At 46.0% G+C, this 12,679-nt stretch overlaps 2 protein-coding genes across 4 annotated transcripts; one reads left to right on the plus strand and one right to left on the minus strand.

The window, feature by feature from the left end:
* Window positions 1-551: 551 nt before the first annotated feature.
* On the minus strand, window positions 552-4,208 carry LOC124659057. Of its 2 annotated transcripts, XM_047197017.1 has the most exons (10): window positions 3,716-4,208; window positions 3,353-3,535; window positions 1,947-2,066; window positions 1,773-1,814; window positions 1,584-1,679; window positions 1,419-1,508; window positions 1,205-1,321; window positions 1,041-1,079; window positions 832-951; window positions 552-744 (listed from the first exon to the last, which is right to left on the minus strand). In XM_047197017.1, exons 1-10 carry the CDS (start codon window positions 4,121-4,123, stop codon window positions 739-741), a joined length of 1,221 nt encoding a protein of 406 aa, XP_047052973.1. In that variant the 5' UTR covers window positions 4,124-4,208; the 3' UTR covers window positions 552-738. The 2 variants fall into 2 exon arrangements, with proteins under 2 accessions (XP_047052973.1, XP_047052972.1); XM_047197016.1 differs by having other exon boundaries at window positions 690-951.
* Window positions 4,209-5,832: 1,624 nt separating this feature from the next.
* On the plus strand, window positions 5,833-12,420 carry LOC124661345 (protein FAR1-RELATED SEQUENCE 7-like). 2 transcript variants are annotated; one of them, XM_047199206.1, is made up of 7 exons: window positions 6,194-8,547; window positions 8,656-8,900; window positions 9,335-9,464; window positions 10,162-10,296; window positions 10,463-10,467; window positions 10,499-11,154; window positions 11,281-12,420. In XM_047199206.1, exons 1-7 carry the CDS (start codon window positions 8,506-8,508, stop codon window positions 11,763-11,765), a joined length of 1,698 nt encoding a protein of 565 aa, XP_047055162.1. In that variant the 5' UTR covers window positions 6,194-8,505; the 3' UTR covers window positions 11,766-12,420. The 2 variants fall into 2 exon arrangements, with proteins under 2 accessions (XP_047055163.1, XP_047055162.1); XM_047199207.1 differs by lacking the exon at window positions 8,656-8,900 and having other exon boundaries at window positions 5,833-6,255.
* Window positions 12,421-12,679: the final 259 nt, after the last annotated feature.

The raw sequence follows: 12,679 nt of genomic DNA on the forward strand, positions 1-12,679 counted from the left end.
ACCACCTCCGATGCTCTACTCCGGTGCCCACCTCCGACGCCCTGCTCCAGCGACTTCTCCTCTCTAAGATCTCGTGAATGCCATGGACTCGATTGCTTTCTTTTAGTTTTTAGGGTGTTTTGTGTAAAATAACATGGACAACTGGGCAATGGTCCCAAATTTTTTAAAATTGCGAAAAAAACACACTAGGATCGGACCTGACCGGTACATGCGACTAATACTTTATTAGCAGTGGCGGGCCAGGGCCCACGACTGGTAGCTAAAAATGACACGTGACTAGTAGGCTATTCTGTACTAGTGATAGCACACTGGAGATGCGATTAAATAGGTTTGTCACATTAAAACTCTACTCAGTGCATTAATAGTACTATTACACGAATAAACCCACTTAAGGTCAAACAGTATGGTGGTTTTTCAGCCATTTGATCTGAAGGCTAGCTTCCATCGCAGTCATACGATAATTGACCTAACTGAATGTTTCGAGAAAGAGAGTGACTGTTTCAGGATCCAGACAACATCCACAATTCCATACTGATCGTGAGCAGCTCAGGTAGTAATAATTATAGTTCCCCCTCCGTCTAAATCCGGATACACCTATACACTAAATAGTATGTAGATTCATCGAAATTTTGATAAACTTATGACATCCTTCTATAGACAAAAGTAGTACTAATTTTGTTAGACCGACTTCAGGTGCAAAAGAGATGATTCTAGTGTTTCCTTCCAGGTCCTGGAGCCTCAATCCTGAAAGTTGGTGCATAAGTTCCTTTTTATCTTGGGGAAGCACCCTACCACGCTACTGGATATACAGTTAACATACTGGAGATTTACCACTTGCAAATTCAACCATTCCCCAATCTCCATCTTTTTCTTAGCATAGTTCGCCATGTTCTTTATTTTCGTCCTAGCAACTCCCTTCCGGAACAAATCCCGAGCTTTGTTATATTCAGTCTAAATTCACACACAAAGGTGAGACCAATGTTAGCAACGTATTCAAGTCATATATAAATCATTGTGTTAAATCATATATAAATCCTTACATTAAAATCAATGCCTTGCTCCTGGGTGATCCAATAAATCTAGAAAAGTAAACAGAGGAAATCAGAAATTGGCAATATGTTGCATATTTGACAATATAAATAAACACACAGGAGATGGTTATAAAATTGCAGAACAGCCCAAAATTAATTAAGAGACAACTTGCCCTTTGTTTCATTGTCCAGAAGACAGGAGCCGAATTCAGTTCAGCATCCATTACCCGTTTGTGTATATGGAACTTGTCCATTCCATATACTTCCTTCACGGCATCCATGTAAATTTTCTGTAATATGTGTAAAATAGTAAGAAATGTGTACAATCACAAACGCATGTCAGTGGTGGTTCATTACACAAAATGTTTGCTGTAGCAGGATGCTAACCTTATCCCTAATGACAAGTCTCCAGATCTCAAAATAGACAAGATCTAGGTCCTTGAGTGACGCATCCTTGCGCAACTCCAAAATGTACTCCTGAATGAAAATGTACCAGCTTGTGAGCAACACCAGTGACGAACACCAAAATTAGCAGACAAGAGGATATCTTACAGTATATGCAAAAGCAGCTAAACGAACAGTCATATGGGGGAACTCTGTTGCAATCCTCAATGCTTGCCTCGATCCTATAGTTTCTATGTCTCTCCACTGAAGTTCAAAGAAGTTAATAATCTGGTGCTTCACCATCCATGTGTCTACGACTTATAGCCTTTTTAATGATTTTCTCTGAGGCATAATTACCTCTGCAGACCTGGCATCCATATGCAAAAAATCTTCAATCCACTGTTGCAAGATAGAAGTCTATCAGTGTTAAAATAATACAAAAAAAGTTGACCAACGGGGGAAGATTCCCTCCATAATATCCTGTAATATTTCAAATCCCAACAGCTTGATCACATGATGCATACATCATACCTTTATTTTATTTGATATTTCTCCATAGTACTCGACATAAACAGCATCCATTTCATATGTATGATAAAGTTCACGGTAGCCATTGACATCAAGGTACTCTGCTTCCATTCTACCAGGCATCTAGAAAATGGACACGAATTAGATGGCTCATCTGAAAAATACATACAGGGAACTAGGGAGATGGATGGACACTACCTGGAAGATAAAGAAGATTCAGTTAATAAATAAACACTACCCAAAGTGTTTTCTATTTTTACATTCTGGCATTCAGAGAACATATAAGCAATATCTATTCGAGCTGATCTGGTCTTCAAGCTCCAAATAACTATCACTATAATTTAGGTTTATATAAAATAGCAGCAATGTGCAGCAGGAATGTCATGTGTCCATCCAACAATGATTTCGGTTCATAGCAATGCACACAATAAATAGGAAGAACAAAGTGGTATATACACACATAACAGATACCACTGCTGTTTCAAAGCACGTCAGTGGACATACTTAATGGCTACAGTGAAGTGAGACTATGTGTTTTGTCTATGAAAGTAACTGGCCAAAGATACGCATTTTTTCCCTTCTGATAAGATCGAGCATGCTAGAAATGGCACCATATAATTAAATTGCATTTAACAAGTCAATCACTTTTTTGAGAGATCGACATGATACAATTCAGAAACAATTCAAACGTCAACTAGTTTCAGCAGCAAAAGAGTTATCCACACAAACTCAATAATCATATAAAGGATAATAAGTTTGAAAATAGCAACATTAGTGAAAAAATATAAGATACCATAGCTTGGACTGCTCCCTGCAGTCATAAAAAACATAATTATTTTCATATTCTAATGCTGAACCTCAGGGTTAAAACTAAGGCAAGCAAGGAGGTCCAAGATTCAAGTGGCATACACTTCCTAGCATTTCTCTCAATAAATCCATAATATGAAATGGAAAAGAACAAATCAATTTTTAGGATTACTCGGCAAATGCACCAGCTAGACTTACCCGAGGTTGGAATAAATACAAAAAACTGTCATTTAAGAAAAAAATCATACCCAGCAAGTACTATGACCAACCATCCATCGGCAGCCACAAAATTAGGGCAATAGATACAAAACTGATATTCTCATAAACCACAGCAGAGAATATGGTTATGCAAGTCAAACAACAATCATCTACTAGATTTATCAAGGATATACTGTTCAGTAACAATTTTAACCCATAGCCTAACCCATGGCTCACTTTTCTGTACGAACAAGCAGCTGCGGTTGGAACTAATGAAGCAAAACGAACTTCCTCGCTGAGTGCCGGTTTTCACGGTGTGTGTTCAAACCGTTTCTGAATATTCATGATCTATATAACCAAACTGAACAGGATGACTCAAGTATAGATATAGACAGTGCACTTACAAAATTTCTAAGGACAATCCTTTGATAGTCTTCCAAATCAGGGATCCAGCTATCGTCAGTATGGAAGAACCACTCAAAACATTCATCCTCCTGTAAATGCTTAAAGTGCCCATGGTCGACAATTTCCTCCTCAGAGTATGCTTTCGGTTCCTTAAACTTGCATCCAGATTCCTGGTTCATAGCCTATACATGCAAAACCAAAGGACTGAATCAGCTTCTATGGCACACAAATACAAACTAAAATTGTTCACACATGCCAAACCAGAGGACCGAATTAGCTGCCATGGCACAAATATACGAACTTTACGGCATAGATTGATTAAGAGGAATGGTGACTGATCGATTGACACAGTGGGTCGGTACCTTGTAATAAGCGAGACGGATGCGTCCCTGGCGCACTTGTAACTTGAAGTTGTCCATCCAACTCATCGTTTCCGTCACGCTGATAGGAGGACGAATATTGGGAAACAACTTTTGAGCATAACTGGCCCGGTCTTCCTCACTGAAAATTACATGCGGCCCGAAAAGCTCCTGGGTTTTTTCTTCTTCCGAGTCCATTCTCGGAAGCAGCGCATGATCTTGCGCTTGGACGATTGCCATGTCTGAAATCTGGCCCTCGTGATCCTTGGCAGCCTCGCCGGGCTCGGAAAGGCAAATCGCATAAGAAATCGGGGCTTGATGACCCTGCGCAGTGGCAGTAGGGGCATCGGAAGATGATGTTTGGGTTAGGTGCATGCGGCGCCTCTTCTCACTCTTCCACTCCATTTTCATGTCATCTCTTCATCACCGCCGGGCAGACCATACCTGACGGGCTTCTCGTGCAGCATCTCGATCGAGCGATGTGGTTCTCAAGGTTATGCGGAGGGTATTCGGCGTCGAGCTGGGGGTTGTGGTCAACGGTCAACCTGGGCGGAGGTGAGTTGCAGGCCGAAGACGATCTGGACAGCGGCGAGGCGGGGGGCGAGGGTCGAGATGGGCGGCGCCGATCTGCTGGCGTAGGAGCTCGGTACACGTAGCCGGCGGCGAGCGGCGGAGACGTCGGTGTGGAGGCAGCGGGGGCGGGAATTGAAGGCAGCGGCGGCAGGACGTGGGAGGCGACAACGGCGTGAAACCTAGCCTCTTGTCGAGAGAGGAGACGAATACAGAAGCAGGAGCGGCCTGATATAGGAATACGTACTGCGCAACGCGGAGGCATCAATTTGACATTAAATGTTGTATGCCGCGGTGTGCCACGTGAGCAAGTGCGCTGTATGTACGCACGGTTGGCAATGCTAATTTAATGCCCCGTCCAGGTCGGTCGAGCAGGAGCAGGACCAGACATGGTACATGAACAGGATTCGAACTGGATGGTGGAACATGTTCCGGGGGGAGCGGGGCCCGTTGGCTAAGTGAGCACCTTTTTTTTTTTTTTTTTTTTTTGCACAAAGAAGGGGTCTAGAAGACCCCGAAAGAACCTCAATTAACATATGTGGTGGGTACAGAATTACAAGCCAGCCCTTTTACATCACTCGCCCTAAAGAACCAGATATTTGAAGATAAGGCCAGCCATCTTACAAAGAACACCCTAGGACTAAAGATGAAAACGCAATCGAGTCCCTGAATGGCACCACCACGAGTCGCCGGCGTCCTCCAAGCGTTGCCGCCGAGAAACAGGGCGCAGATGCCCGAACGCCCAAGTCCGGCGAGGATCCGTCGCTGCTGGACGCCTTGAAGCTGCCGGGGACGCACCACTTGGCCGCAACAAAACGCCGAGCTCCAGCAGGAAGGAAGATGCAGGGCCTCCAGATCGGAGGTTGTTGATTCGAGGCCGCCATGCCGGCCATAGATAGCAGAGGCCAGAAGACCTCTAGCTGTGAATCTCCAGAAGAACCATCGCCACCACCACTCCGCCGATCTGCAAAGAACTGAACCATCAAGGATTGCTCCGTCCTCTCCACCACCATGGTGGCCAGGGAGAGCAAGATCCAGGACGGATCTGTCCAGATCGGGAGAGAAAGGAGAGAGGATTATTGAAGGGGTCGTGGATGCGCCTCCGCCCTTCGCCTCCGGCTCCAGCCATTGGAGCGCCGCGACGAGCAGCCAGACGGCCACCGGCCAGCAGGAGCCTCTCCATCTCCACCTTGACCAGATCCCCATGGGCATAAAGTCATACTCCACATGGGTAAAGCATCTAGATCTACACCTAATACTAAACCTATCTAATCCGGCGCCCATCCTTGACCATCTCCGGCCGGCTAATCCGGCGGAGGAGGCCTCGGAGCGGCCCGGCCGTCGAGAGTCGACTCTCAAGAACTGTAGCTAGTCGAGAGGAGGAAGGGGGGGAAATGAGAGCCGTCACTCCAAGTGAGCACCTTTTCGCAGCTGCAGACTACAGCGCTCGTTGCGCGAGACGGGAAAACCTAACCCAAAATCTAATTCCTGCCTGGGCACTGTCTCGTCATACGCGGTGCTCACTCGTTTAATGCGTTGGATCCCGATCGGACGTCCCTGGCTCAACCCACCCACGCCGACAGCCTAGTCTCTCTCCATCGCGATTGCCATTCCCCATTCCCCTTCCTCTTCGTGGCCGAGCGTCTCTCTCCGCCTCAAATCTCTCCATCCACGCGACCACAAGCTCCCCAGCGAAGCTAGCAGGCGGAGCGCGCGGCGCGGCGGCACGGCGGCGTGGCGATCCGGGCCAATTTCCCTAATCCCCTTCCTTGTCGCGGCGAAGCGTCTCGTCTCGTCTCTGCCTCGAAATCTCTCCATGGACGCGACCACCGGCTCCCCCACGAATCTAGCAGGCGGTTCGCGCGGCAGTGCGGCGACGGGCCGCCGACGATGCGGTCCAGCAGCCCGTATCTCTCTCTTCGCCGCGGGTTCGCTGGCAGGGAGGAGGGATCTGGGTCTCGAGTTTTGAGCCGGTGAGTATCTGCTCTTCGCCCATTCTGTGGTATCAAGAGGGCGATGCATTTCCAGTGGCCTCTGTTGCGAGCAATTTTTGGGTGTTCTTCGTTCTTGTTTACTTTGGTGCGCTGCTACATCTGAAGTCTCTGTAATCCACTACAGCATCCCGTCGTATTTATCGTCCATAGATCTCGAAACCTGCACACAGATAGCTCACCTGATGTCCTTTTTGCTAACCCTTAAGACGTACGTCTTGATAACAGCGTGTTTGGCAACTAGGGAAACTATAACTCATCTTGATCAACTACAAAAACACTAGTTAGCTGGCTACGGCAAAGCAACTAGATCGATCTCCATGGCTAGCTCAATAAAACACACTGGAATGACTTGCATGTATTGGGCGTCCTAATATTCCTCAAGTCACCATGAGAACCCGAAGGCTAGCTTTTGCCCTAGTTCCGATGTTTTTGTATGAACATAGAATGTATTTTTTAGACACTCTAATACATCCTGCTTATAGTATTTCTAGTATAATACTTTACTAGCAGGATTTATTTTTTAGGCAATTAATACCTTCTGCATATCGGATTCTCTAGTATAATGCTTTACTAGTAGGATGTACTTATTTTTTAGGCACTTTTTTCTAGTATAATGCTTTACTAATAGGATGTATTTTTAGGCAATTAATACATCCTGCATATAGGAGTATAATGCTTTACTAATGGGATATATTTTTTCGGCACTTTAATAGAACCTGTACATAGGTTCTAGTATAATGCTTTTTACTAACATGATGTATTTTTAGGCAATTAATACATCCTGCATATAGGATTCTAGTGTTTTACTAATAGGATTTTTTTTGGTAATTATATATGCAGTGTTTTGTTCTTTTCTTGTAATTTTTTAGGATGTAAATTAGTGTCAATAAATACATTCTGGTGTGATTTTCTATTAGCAAGAATATGTATAGGATGTTTTTTTATATACATGTAGGTTTTCAATCTTTTTTATGAACTAGCGCAAAGATGGACCAGTGTTGGTCCCTGCATTCTCTGTATCTTGATGTCCCTGTTCTGTTAGATCCTCAACATTGTTCTGACCATCAACTTGGTCCTGATGATCAACTTCAGGTGTTGGTGTATTTAGATCAGGAAACCAGAAATCCATATATGCAAATATATAGAAATAATTACATTTCCATATAATTTAGCTAGCAGAACATTTGCAGAAAGTTTGTTGCAAGTTAACTTTCTACCGTGTTTTTATTTCCTGCCATGCTTTATTCACCCGGTCTGCAATTACTTCAAGCAGAAAATTAGCAGAAAATACATGTTGAAGACAATAGGTACTTGTCTTCAAGCCCTGCAGATGATGAAGACTGACTTGAGAGAAATCATGGCTACACATTCTAGCTTCCTGGAAGAGAAATTTTACATGCCTCTCCTTGCTTTCAGGTTCCTGGCAATGCAGTTTGCCACTAGTTTTTGTTCATTTACTAGTTTAAGGTGCCTCACAAACTACTAAAGCCTGGTGCTTTTTGGTGCTGGATTGTACTCAAGAACATACATCCTACAATGCAGACCACTTTGTACCACTATGTCCTTTTCTCTCATAACTGTTGGAGACCAGTTTTATACATCTATGACAATATCTGTGGGGTAGCTGATACTGAGGCATCAGCCGGCCTGAATCTAGCTTCCTGGATGTTCATGTAAAACTACAGATCTAGAGTACAATCTAGAGGTGCATGAATTTGGCTGCAACCTTTCATACCTGTTTCGGTGGTTGTAGATTCTGGCGCGCCTCCCTATTTTGTTTTCTGTTTTATTTTTGGTTGCCTGTAACTTTTCTACCGAAGAAGGTCAAGCCATGGAGCTGGTAAAGTTTCCTCTATTGTTATATCTGGACCAGCCGCCTGTGGATGTGGTCTTCCCACGTCACCGCGTGTGGACGCGTTTCTAGGACAGAGGATGCTTTCGTTTTACAGCCTGTCGCTGTCTACTTTTGGCCCCACTTACTATTTTAGGAAAGGTTCTGGTTCAGACAAGGGGGCACCCTGTAAAGCAAACTGGTAACCGCGCACCGTGTAGCAACGCCCAAAACCTAACACCTTCCCCTTACCTAAGCCACCACCCGCCGCCGCTTTGCTACCTAGTCCCCCCCTGGTCCGATGGCCTGGTAATTCTGCATGTGGCGGCGCTCAATCACCGCGCTGGAGCGAGGGAAAAGGGTCCCCGGCGGTATTCTAGTGTGGTTGAGGCTGTTGTATGCCGGATGGCCGGCTTCGTGTTCAGAGATCTGGAGCCCAGGTACGCATCCTGCTGCGAATCCTGCTTGTAGAAACCAACCCCCTTTTGAGCTCGGCACAGGGGTCTGCTAGAATCTTTTTTCCTGCGACTAATTTTGGGTTTGTCCAGCCTGCAAAACTTGCTGGCGCAAGCGGAATCCTGCGGCGGTGGAGTGGAGGCCGTCGTTGGATGCTCTTCGCAACCGAGCTACGTTGCGCCGGCGGTTGTCCCAGGGGACGGCAGCAGCAGCAATGGGTCCGGAAATTCTGTGGCTGGTGCAATCGGCGAGGAGGGAACCATACGCAAGCTGAAGCGTCCGTCACCAGGGCGGGCGATGTTGGCGGGGGCGCTGTAGTCTCAGGTTGGAAAAGGAGGTACGTATTGCTCGCCGCCACCCAATTTTCAAAGCGGATTTGCTTGATCTATGCTGTGGCTGTAAATCGTGGGTGTTGGATCCGTTTAGAAAATAAACTATGTAGACATTGGCGACCTCGAGTAAGGCAAATTTCGTGACTGACAAACCAGTGGTTACATCTCTACTTATTTGCAGAGATAAAAACCAGTGATCTTGTATGCGGGAAACATCATTACTAATTCTGCTAATCGAATGAAGTGCCTATACGGTTCTAGTAGTTCTCGCAGGTTCACAACGTTGCGCGTTATTTTTGCAGTAAAGGAAGTTTTAAACCCGCAATGCCAAAATTCAATGCATGCATTTCGAAAAAACATATGTGGATGGTGTGTCAATGGTTCATTGATCTGTTTTTATCTAAAAACACCTGGCTAATTTCCGTATGTCTGTCTGCAGGAACCGAGTAGGGAAGGCGCCGCCCGAAAGGGCACTGAACTCATCCCGCATCACGGCACTGGAGCGGACGCTTCGCGAGTTCCCAGCCAGGTCTAACGGTGAGGTCATTGTGCCGGAGGTCGGGGTGTCGTTCGATAAGGATGGCAATGGAGCGGGTTTGGACGGATATAGGAAAACTAGATCCATGCCCAAATCCAGCAGCCTCGCTCTGCCCCGCCCACGAAAGTATCCATGGGCATGGATGTCGCCCCAAATCCAAATCCGATGGATACCTGGATATCTATGGATATCCATGCCCATAAAATTTAAGTACCACTCAGCAATATTTCACTTGCATTTCATCATTAATAAGCTAACATGGATATTTTGGCAGCATTTTGACATTATTTTAGTACCATTTCAGTCGTTATTATGTCGAAAATTCATAGGAATATCAAAGCAACAATATATCACATTACCGAGGAGGCGGAGCAATCAACGAAGATCCACAGTCAATGCGGCCGGTGGAAGCCCTACCAGCACAAGGTGGTTTCGTGATTATTTAGAATATAAAATCATTAAGGCTTAAATTAAGGGTTTGGTGATTTGGGCCTAAAAAGGACAGCCAATCGTAGGTAAAATCGCATGTGTCACTAACATGTGAGACCCACATGTCAGTTGGATATCCATCGAATATCCATGGAGCAAAAGCTCTGCCCGTGCCCGCTCCATGAATTATCGGATAACCGCCCCATGAAATCCGTGGACACAACCAACCCTCCATACCCGTGCCTGGCGAGTCGAATATCCGTGGATACCCGGATCCGTGGATAAAATTGCCATCGTGATTCGATACTATCGGAGAGGCTTACGACTTCTACAATCTATACTCGTGGGAACGGGGGTTTGGGGTGAGGTACGGCAAAAGCAGGCTCAATGTCGACTGGGTTAAGTGCATGCAGGAGATAGTATGCGGTTGTTCGGTGAGTTTTTTCCTCCCTCCATAACACTTGAATTCTTACCTGCCCCAGACAAGGCATAGTATCCTACGGCTAATTTTTTTGTTCATTGTCTGTTTGTGTAATAATTTTGCTGGCGACCTGGTCCGCCATTATTTCCTACGGATAACTGTTGTCTATATGTGTGCAGGGCCGTCCGCGGGCAACAAATTCACACTCCACCCGTTTGCCTTTGCCCGGCTCTAATCCATTTGCTGCGGACGAAGGACAACGGTTGGTACATATGCGAGCACAGGGACGTGCACACTCATGATTTGTCTGCTTCATTCGGCGAAAGGGCGCATTGGCCGTCCCACAGGCACATCGACAGCTACAGAAAAGATCTGGTCAAGCAGCTGCGCGAGAATAATGTAAACCTTGGGAAGGTTTACAGTATCATTGGGAGCTTCTTCGGGAAAATGGAGAATATACCCTTCACAAAAAGGGCATTGAAGACTTTGTGTGGGAAGATCAGTAGCGAGCAAGCAGATGATGATGTGAGGAAGACAATTGAGGTTTTCTCTGAGATGGGGGCTGCTGACCCTGAATTCACGTACAGCGTGCAAGTGGATGATGACAGTAGGATCATGAACCTACTATGGACTACGGGGAAGGGGAGGGCACAGTACCACTACTTTGGTGATGCTATAACATTTGACACGACCTACAGGACAAATGTGTATGATATGCCCTTCGGACTGATCGTTGGCGTCAATAGCCATTTTCAGAGCGCCATTTTCGCGGGTGTGCTGCTGCATGAAGAGAAGGTTGAGAACTTCGAATGGGTTTTCCGGGAGTTTGTCAAGATGATGAGTGGGAAAAAACCAGTCACCATACTAACAGGTACAAAAATCCGTGCATCGGCGAATCTCGCGTTATTTCATATTTTTTCCCCGTGCTAGCCTTTTTCGTAAGATGCACGCGAAAAGTAATTGATACAAGTGTTACGTTTATTATTCCTGGCTGCAGATCAGTGCAGGGCGATGGAGGGGGCTATTAGTAATGTTCTGCCAGCAACTAAGCATCGATGGTGCAAATGGCATGTCCTGAGGAAAGCCAAGGAGAGGCTAGGTGCATTGTATGGGAAGAACAGCCAGTTCAAGGTTGATTTCCACCAGATTGTGAACCAGATGCTGACCAAGGAGGAGTTCAAGGGTGCCTGGCTGCAGATGCTTAGTACTTACGCATTGCAGAAGAATCCCTACCTGTACCAAATATACGAAACAAGGCACAAGTGGGCGAAGCCGTACTTCAGTGGGATTTTTTGTGCGAGGATGACCAGTACTCAGCATAGCGAAAGTGCTAACCACATGTTGAAGACATACGTGCCCCCCGGTTCGGCGATGCACGTGTTTGTTAAACAATTTAACAAACTGTTGTACGATAGGGATTCGGAAGAGAGCTTCCAGGAGAAGAGGACACGCCTGGTATTGACTGAAAACCTGATCCATTAACTTCAGGCGCTTCACCTTGTACAGTACCAGAAGGACCAGGGGCTGGTGACATCTTTTAGCTTCAGGCATTCTCAGCTGTACCTAAATTGCATGGAGGTAGTTAGGCTAGGGGATGTAAATGTGGATGCTTACACCACGGCAATGGAGTCCATAAAGGTCTTGGTGCCGAAGTTGAAGCTAGTGGCTGTTGAGGGGGATGGGTTGGGACTTGAGCAGAGGCTGACCGCGAAGAAGGCTAGGGTGGATGTCGGGGCTGACCAACATTTCGTGCAGCCGAGCGGTTTGTCCAAGGATGGCGGTGCTGCAATTAGCCTGGATGCATCCCTGCTAGCACCGTCGAAGAATAGAAGTGGCGGCAGGCCAACAACTAGCCGTGACAAACCACCGTACGAGACAACATCGAAAAGGACAAGATTCTGCATGGACACAAAAGTACAACATGTCCAGATCGCCCGCCAGAAGGAAGCGAAGTGTTCAAACTGCGGTCTGCCAGGCCACCGTAAGAACAACTGTATGAAGAATGCAGAAGCTGTTTAGGCGGTTCGCACCAGGCGGTTGAATCGGCGAATTAGACAAAAAAAACCTCTATCTGGTTTGTAATAATATTTTTTTATTATTAGGACAATTTAATGGACTGTTTGATGTGTTGCTGTCATCATATCAGAAAGTATAGGTGCGACTTTTCTTCAAAAACAAACTGAATTCTGTTGGGAGAGAACTTGTAGACATGTCTGGCAACCATTGGTCCCACGCCGTCCTCGGTGGGCAGCTTGGCTTGTTGTTCAATTCAACAGACTCTTATCTTTACTGAGCCTTTTGTATTTGCATCGTTGTTGACCAGGTCTGGAGGAGGAGCGTCTGTGGGGTTTTTGAAAAACTGGCTCCCAAACCTGGTATGCCCACTGCTTATATAT

Source organism: Lolium rigidum, chromosome 6 (assembly GCF_022539505.1).
Source record: "Lolium rigidum isolate FL_2022 chromosome 6, APGP_CSIRO_Lrig_0.1, whole genome shotgun sequence".
Lineage (NCBI taxonomy): Eukaryota > Viridiplantae > Streptophyta > Magnoliopsida > Poales > Poaceae > Lolium > Lolium rigidum.